Source organism: Lycium ferocissimum, chromosome 2 (genome assembly GCF_029784015.1).
Source record: "Lycium ferocissimum isolate CSIRO_LF1 chromosome 2, AGI_CSIRO_Lferr_CH_V1, whole genome shotgun sequence".
Taxonomy (NCBI): domain Eukaryota; kingdom Viridiplantae; phylum Streptophyta; class Magnoliopsida; order Solanales; family Solanaceae; genus Lycium; species Lycium ferocissimum.
Genome location: NC_081343.1, coordinates 70,941,089 through 70,948,675, shown reverse-complemented (window position 1 = coordinate 70,948,675; position 7,587 = coordinate 70,941,089). Strand labels below are relative to the sequence as shown.

Here is a 7,587-nt window from a genome sequence, read left to right as displayed (position 1 = left end):
ATGAATTTTGAGTAAAATTCTATTAGTCACAGTCAAGATAACGTGCTAACGCCAAAATTAGCTTTAGACTAGAGTTGTTGTCTTATACAAGACACTGACAGGATCCCTGCCCAAAATATACGCCTATATTGACTTTTATTTAATTTGGTTTCTTTCGTTCATAATAACATTTATAATAAATGATTACTCATTGTATAGCAATTTCAAAGAATAACAAGGAAATAAATTTTATTATATGTATTCACAATATTGACGTCATTCTGTCTTTCCTCTATTATATCATTGACAGATCAAAGTGAGTGTAGCAAATGGTTTCTTCTTATTTTTAATTTGTCAAGTTGTCTGATTCTTGATTCTACTCTGTAATGGCACAACCAATACTTATCATTTAAAAAAGAAAAAGAAAAATTCTAGAGAAAACAAAAGAAACATGAAAAATGTAGGCGTTTGTTTAAGATTAGTTTTTTCTTTTCTTGTTTTGATATACCCTTATACAAGTACTAAGTGGTAAGGATGGAGCTACTTTTTTAAATATCAAACCAAAGGAGTTCATCCCCAATTTATGTTGTTGTTTTCGGGTTTTTCGTTAAGTTTTCAAATTTTTTATTTTTTTGACATTAGCTCTAACATAAAATCTTTAACCTTTTTTAAATAAAATTTAAAATATTTTAAGAAAATAACACAAAATGTGAGAAGAGTGATGACATTGTATTAAAATATTCAACAAAATTAATAAAAATTTAAAATATTTTGAAAACATAAAGAAAATGGTCATAATCTAAAAATATATCATGTCAAAAAATATTTGTTCGACTCTCAAAATCCGAATATCGTTGCATAAACTAGGATTAAAGGAGTCGTAAAAGTCCTGATTCCGTATAGGGACGCAGATATTTTTAGTTGCTACCAATTGTGGACTTTTCAAACTCGTTTAGTCTGCTTTTTTTTTTTCTTTTTTCTTTTTTCTGTTTTTGGTCTGCTTTGGTTTAATTCCAGTCAACTATGAATTTTCCAAGAAACTGGACAGTATTACTGCAACTAGATAAGCTTAGACGCAACTTATTACTTATGCCTCTTGTGAGTTGAGTCCAAATCACCCACTTATTCTGCAATTGATTCGTTTAGAAAAATTGTACCATCTTTCTTCTTAGGTTAAATAAAATTCAAATTTAGAAAAACAACAACAATAACATAATTAAAAATTTAAAATATTTTGAAAACATATGAAAATATCACAATCAAAAAATATTTATTTGACTCTCAAAATCTAAATATCGTTACATAAATTAGGATTAAAGGAGTCGTAAAAGTCTTGATTCTCTCACTGTGCAGCAGGGGGCAGATATTTTTAGTTGCTACCAATTGTGGACTTTTCAAACTTGTTTAGTATGCTTTTTTTTTTTTTTTTTTTTTTTTGGTCTGCTTGGTTTAATACAAGTCAACTATGAATTTTCCAAGAAACTAGACACTATTACTGCAACTAGATAAGCTTAGACGCAACTTATTACTTATGCCTATCTCGTGTGAGTTGAGTCCAAATCATTCACTATTATTCTGCAATTTTGGTACAAGAAAAAATATTTGCAAGAATCGAAGGATATAACTAAAAGTAGTGCAAAAATAGAATTTCTCACAATGCTGTTCACGTTTCATAAAACAATTTAAGATATTCTATTGACCAAGCGATCATAATTGGAACCGTCATGTAAGGAGTTTAAGTTTTCCTGGCCAAGGCCATTAGTTGATACATAATTGACTTATTAACTTACGTAAAGATAATGCTAAGTAATATTTTGCTGAAGTGCTTAAAAGAGAACACTTATTAAATCATCCAAACTTGAAGCAAGAAATGTCCAAGTTCTCGTGATGTTAAATTACTTGTACCACATGTGCCCTTATCCAGACAAAGATAATGGCAAAAGAGAAGAAAGAAAATTTTAACTTTGACATTTAGGTCCAAGTAAAACAGTCGTGGTATCACGTAACTAAATGCCTTGCACTTGGAACTTTTTTTTTTTTTTTAATAGTCTGCTTAAAATTAATTTGTACATGTGACATAGCTTAGTTGGGTCAGTCGATTTCTACTTTATTAAACATTGTGAATTCACTTATCCTGACGTGTAGCCACGAACTCTCACAAATAACTCTGAGCCATCTTCAATTTTTCTAGGACAATAAAAGTAAATTGAGAATGAAAAAGAGAACAATATGAGAGACACGTTATGAAGGACATAATGTTTCATGGGACGCACAAAATGTCAAAATAAAAACATTAATTTTGATATGAGAACGTGTAATTTTTATAAATTTATTTAAAATTTGAATCACATATCCAAACTAGCATTATTCGAGAAATCAACTATTGAAATTGAAACTACATGTTGATCCGTTATAACATGGAAATATGGAAATATACTGGTTTTGCAAATTCTAAATACAAAAGGTCTCCTTCCTAATTGTGGGTAGAGAAGTTAAGATCCAAATCAATATACTAAACTACTAGAGACCGAAATCCTATTTCTTTAGGCTTGAGTATCAGGATTAACAGAAAACAAAGTTACCAAAGCCCAAACTTTTAGCCCATTTATCAGAGGGCCTACTGTTACACCCTCAATCTTAATGAGCATAAAGCAAACAAAAATGTGGGTGATTTACAAGAATGGCATTGGAGGGTGGTCTTGAACTTTTAACTTTGCTTGCCTTATAGCAAAACTTCAAGTCTAATAAGATTTTACTTTTGACTTTGAGGTTTGCCTATAAACAAGCAGGGGGTCAAAAGTTCAAGACCACTAATTTCCAAGGCCATTGGATGTCATTTCCTGCCAAAATGTTTAGTAAATTTGGCGCTCCATTCTTATGGAATTGACAACATTGTTAGTTTCAGTAATAGCATAATCTCGCCAACGCTCTAAAAGCGTGTTTATTATACAACCTTTTTCTTGCACAACTAAGAAACCTTAACAAACTAGTGTCACAAATTCTTTAAGTTACAACCGAAGGAGGAGTTACAAAATGCAATTAAAACATCAAACAGATTTACATTTCTGCTAGAGCAAAGGGAATACTTCTTGGAAATCTTAGTAGCTATTAAATTATGGGGACATGTAGGTGTGTCAAGGATGGAACTAAGAGCTTACTGACCTGTCAAATTACTGAAGTCCCGTTTTAACAAGATCAAGCTGTGGATAGAACAGAACGCTCATAAATTTCATATGGCCGCAGCTCACATGAAGTGGCTTTGACAGGTTGTTCTGAAGCACCAAAACATAGGTACTGTTTGTATGTGGAATCTGATGATTTACGTCGTACGTGACTAGAAGAAGAAGGTCTAGCAAGCTCATTCTCAATCTGGTTGGCCTTTTGTTGGTCCAACGAAGTGTGTGATGATTTACCTCGAACATGACTAGAAGAAGAAGGTCTAGCAAGCTCATTCTCAATTTGGTTGGCCTTTTGTTGGTCCAACGAAGTGTGTGAAGATATTGATGAAACTGAGAATGAACTAGAGCAAGATGATCTACGGCGGACATTAAGATGTGGTATTGCCAGCATGACACCATTTACTAGCCCTGAAGCAAGTTTCTTTTTTGCTGTTGGACTTGGAAGGTTACTCCGAACAGAGAGTGTCCGTTTGTTGTTTGGCAGAGAGGAAGGCTTGGAGAATCTTTGTCGAAGAGGAACTGGTGCTGCTTCTGAATTTCTAGCAGAACTTTGATCCTCCAATTTCTTGAGCCTCTGAGTATCCCCTTTCCTTATTTTTGGCCAATGGAAAAAGCGTTTCAGCCTTTGTGCAGCATTATTTGCAGAATTGGTTTTACCCTCATTTCTAGGACAATCATTTCCAGTATTCCCATTGTGTTGGCTCAGTTCAGTTGACGTGCTCAGCTCTGCGCTTTCACAGCCATCATGCTCAATGCCCGTGTATAAGAATATTTCGGTGTCAGATATTCTGAAGGAAGTGCCAGGACTGCTACCTGTGTGTTGCATTTTTAAATGGGATGCTACGACTCTCCTTGCTGAATAATCGTGTTGACTAAAAATTCCCCCAGCAGAGATCAACTGTTTTGCGAGGAGTTCCGATGAAGCAGAACGTGGCCGTTGCCTGAGGATATCAAGTGGTGTCATTCCATCCTTATCACGAGTATTGACATTGACAGAGCGGACAGTCATTAGTAATTCCACAAGTTCAGAATGAATATTTCCAATGACAGCCAAATGAAGCGCGGTTCTACCATCATTATTTTCCGCATTAACAATTTCTACAATGTTGAAAAACTTTCCGCAAACTAATTGCTTCATGAGCTGGATTTGATGGTCCAATCTGCGGAAACAATGAGTTTGGAAACCAGTAATGGCGACATGGAGAAACGTTTCTCCTGCATTGTTTCTCAAATAGACCAATGAGGTTGATGCAACAATTAACGCTTCAACAACAGCTAATTGGCCCCTAGAAGCAGCAATATGTAATGCAGTGTTGCCTTGATTGTCTGTGGAGTTAATAATATCAAAACTTTTTATAAGATGTTTGACAACCTGCAACCATGAACAGAATGATATAAGGCACAAAGAACATCAAGAATGAACCAAGGAACTACGAAAATATTACCCTAACTTCTAACATTAATATTAGCTTTTTCAGATACTTTAGATTTCAAGATCACATCAGTTACAACATCTAAGCTTGTTATGAGGTAATCTTCAACGTGAGAAACATAGAAAAGGGAAGTAACACCAAATGAGAGACCAAACATTTATTACTAGGTGATAATATTATCCAAAGTCCAGCTGATTTTCTTTTCTGTTTTAGTGAATACAGACGTGTAAATCCTGACCAAGTCTCACACTATGTGAAAAACAGACATCTGTGAAAAGAAAAGTTAATTTGCTCACCACTTCGAAATCTGAATCACTATTAAGCCAAAACCCTCTTAAAGTATCGGTCAAATACACAATTAAATATCTTAGTTATATTCCCATCTTGAACTGGAAGTGGACAAGCTAGGGAAAGAGAGATGTCTGAACAGGAGAACTTTTTAGAGTAAATATTATCTAAGATTTGAGCTTTGAAGCAACAAGGGAAAATTCTGCTAAAGTACAGTACAGTGGCTAGTACAAGAGCCTCATACAATCAGTGGTAGGAAAATGCTGGCTGAGAAAGAAACATGCTTTAGATTATTTGACATGTAGGCTATCAAATTTAATATCCGATTCTTCTCATAGATATATAATGAGCATAGAAGCAAAATTACAAGCACCAAAGCCTTGATTCAAATGATAGTAAAAAATCATAGCAAACCCAATAGATATTTGTACTAGAAAACAAGTAAGCATAATGCCCCTAAACAATAAAATATATTGACGTGGGGGAGGAACGTATTTACTAGTTATATCATCCGCAATTGATTGAATCGCAAGACGTTCTTCGAACCAATCATAGACGTTCCCAAACTAGAATGCACCAAGACTCCAAGTGGTCTCTAAAATGCTCAATGCAAAATGCTCAAAGTGGTAAACAAGCAAGTCATACCTCAACCTGGCCCTTGCCAGCAGCTGCATGCAAGGGTGTTGCTCCCTGAATGTCTCTATAAGCCAAGATATCATCACAGCAGTCAGCAAGAAGCTCCTTCAGTATCTGCAGATATGGGTGGCAAAATTAGCGCTTTTTAGCCCATTTCAACCCAAGTAACTTTTATTAACTCAAACCATTTTGATCCGGCCAAACCTACCTGCAGATTACCGCCTCTAGCAGCTGCATGAATTGCTCTATTCATCATCTCCCACTTATAAGCAGATGGAACCTCACCAATATGTTTATCCAACTCTCCTCCATCACGTGCTAGAAACCTCGGGGATATAGCAAAATCAAACAGAAACCTAAAAAGATCACAACTTTTACTCCTAGCAGCAGCATATAATATATCAGTGACACCATACTCCCCTTCTCCAAACACCAGAAGCGGGTTTCGTTCGAGCAATTCTTGAACAAACGCCACATCACCAGCAGAAGCAGCAGTATATAAAAGCCACCCACTATAGCCAGCTTTAAGAAGGGGGTTTTTCCCTTTCTTGGTATCACATTCAAGCATCAACTTTCTTGCAACTTGCGAGCGGCATCTAGCCACATCATCAAACTGTTCTTCATCATCCCAAACAGATTCAAGCCTTCGAATTCGACGTAGTGAAGTGAGCTTAATAAGGTGATTTCCGTCTAATCGAAGAAGCTCACGGACCAAATCATAGTGACCATTAGCAGCTGCATAATCAATTGGTGAAGCATACCACCATTGATCCCCTGTACTCTCCCACCTAAGAGGAAAATATGTTGGAGGCATTTTAACAAACTTGAGCCACAAAGCTCGAATTTTTTCGCTCTTTTCAACAAATTCCAGAGGGAAAATTAAATATTCTGCAACAAGAAAACTTCACAGTTAGCAATCAAAAAAGAGATTAGAATGAATAACATAAAGGTGCTTGACCCACAAAACAACTACTCAAAGATAATAATTAGAGAAGACCCTACTGGCATACAATCAATAAATAGGTATTCAAGAGAAAGATTAATACCCAAACAAGTGTGGAAACATTACTCAAATAATGAGTCATCTTAAAGCTTAGAGTACACACACTAATCAAATAATTGGTTATGAAATAGTTGAAAGTACCTTCAAGAATACAAATACCAACTATACAATCACAGAAAATGGAAGTGCAAAAATGTGAAGAATGACAGGAGAAACACATGGAGAAACATCATTTAGTTGTAAAAAAGACAAGACAAAAACAGAAAAGATTGATACTCATGAGAGAGAAGAAAGATTGAGCCCATCATTAGTCCAGTAAATATAATATATGTGCTTAGTGCTTACCACTTAGAATCAAAATGTTCAGAGGTAATTTGATTTCTCACAGAGTTAAGAGAAAATTTCACTGAAGAGAATCAAGAATGAACAAAGTTAGTGGAAATGCAAGATTAAATACTTACTAATTCATGAAAAGGATGAGAGATTCTCATAGAAATATGGGACAGGAGAGTGCACGCCAATTCATATATTTATGTACGCCTAATTTTTGTATCAGATCAAATAATTTATACTATTAAAGATCATTAATTAAAATTAAAATGCATATAAATTAATCATGTGATATACTTTAAAACACATATTTTCTATATTTATTATTTTGATACAAATATTGAATGTGATAGATCTGCTTCAATTGAGTGAAAAAAGCTGTTAATTCAGTAACAGTATGCAGAAGTGAAATAAAGGCGCGAAAACTGACTCCGCGGAACTGCGGTAAATTGGTAATACTCCCACCGTCCCATAATGAGTGTCAGCTTAGCAAAAAAAAAATTAAGTGTCACCTTAGAAAATCAAGAAACAAAATGGCTAATTTTTTTCAATTCTAACCTTAGACAAAAAGTAACAAGTTAAAGTAACATCTAAATGATGATTAGAGAAGCCACGCAGAAACTTGGTATGGTTGGATTTCCAATAAGGGGCGGAGCCACCTTAGCGAAAGTGTGACACCCCTTCGTCGAAAAATTACATTGTATATATAGGTGAAATTTTAATTTTATAGGCATGTATA

General features: G+C 34.8%; 1 protein-coding gene across 3 annotated transcripts; it reads right to left on the bottom strand.

The window, feature by feature from the left end:
- Window positions 1–2,933: 2,933 nt before the first annotated feature.
- Window positions 2,934–7,200, bottom strand: LOC132047295 (uncharacterized). 3 transcript variants are annotated; one of them, XM_059438299.1, is made up of 4 exons: window positions 6,980–7,200; window positions 5,724–6,403; window positions 5,525–5,629; window positions 2,934–4,530 (listed from the first exon to the last, which is right to left on the bottom strand). In XM_059438299.1, the coding sequence occupies exons 2-4, from the start codon at window positions 6,327–6,329 to the stop codon at window positions 3,175–3,177; spliced, it is 2,067 nt and encodes a 688-aa protein (XP_059294282.1). In that variant the 5' UTR covers window positions 6,330–6,403; window positions 6,980–7,200; the 3' UTR covers window positions 2,934–3,174. The 3 variants fall into 3 exon arrangements, with proteins under 3 accessions (XP_059294282.1, XP_059294283.1, XP_059294281.1); XM_059438300.1 differs by having other exon boundaries at window positions 6,864–6,988; XM_059438298.1 differs by lacking the exon at window positions 6,980–7,200 and adding an exon at window positions 6,660–6,804.
- Between the last annotated feature and the right edge of the window lie 387 nt (window positions 7,201–7,587).

Bases quoted from the DNA above. Each gene is read 5' to 3' on its own strand.
- LOC132047295 (XM_059438298.1), bottom strand. From the start codon at position 6,738: ATGTGTTTCTCCTGTCATTCTTCACATTTTTGCACTTCCATTTTCTGT. The intron at 5,630-5,723 runs GTAGGTTTGGCC...CCATATCTGCAG, and splicing joins CTAGAGGCGGTAATCTGCAG to ATACTGAAGGAGCTTCTTGC. The intron at 4,531-5,524 runs GTATGACTTGCT...TCATGGTTGCAG, and splicing joins CTGGCAAGGGCCAGGTTGAG to GTTGTCAAACATCTTATAAA.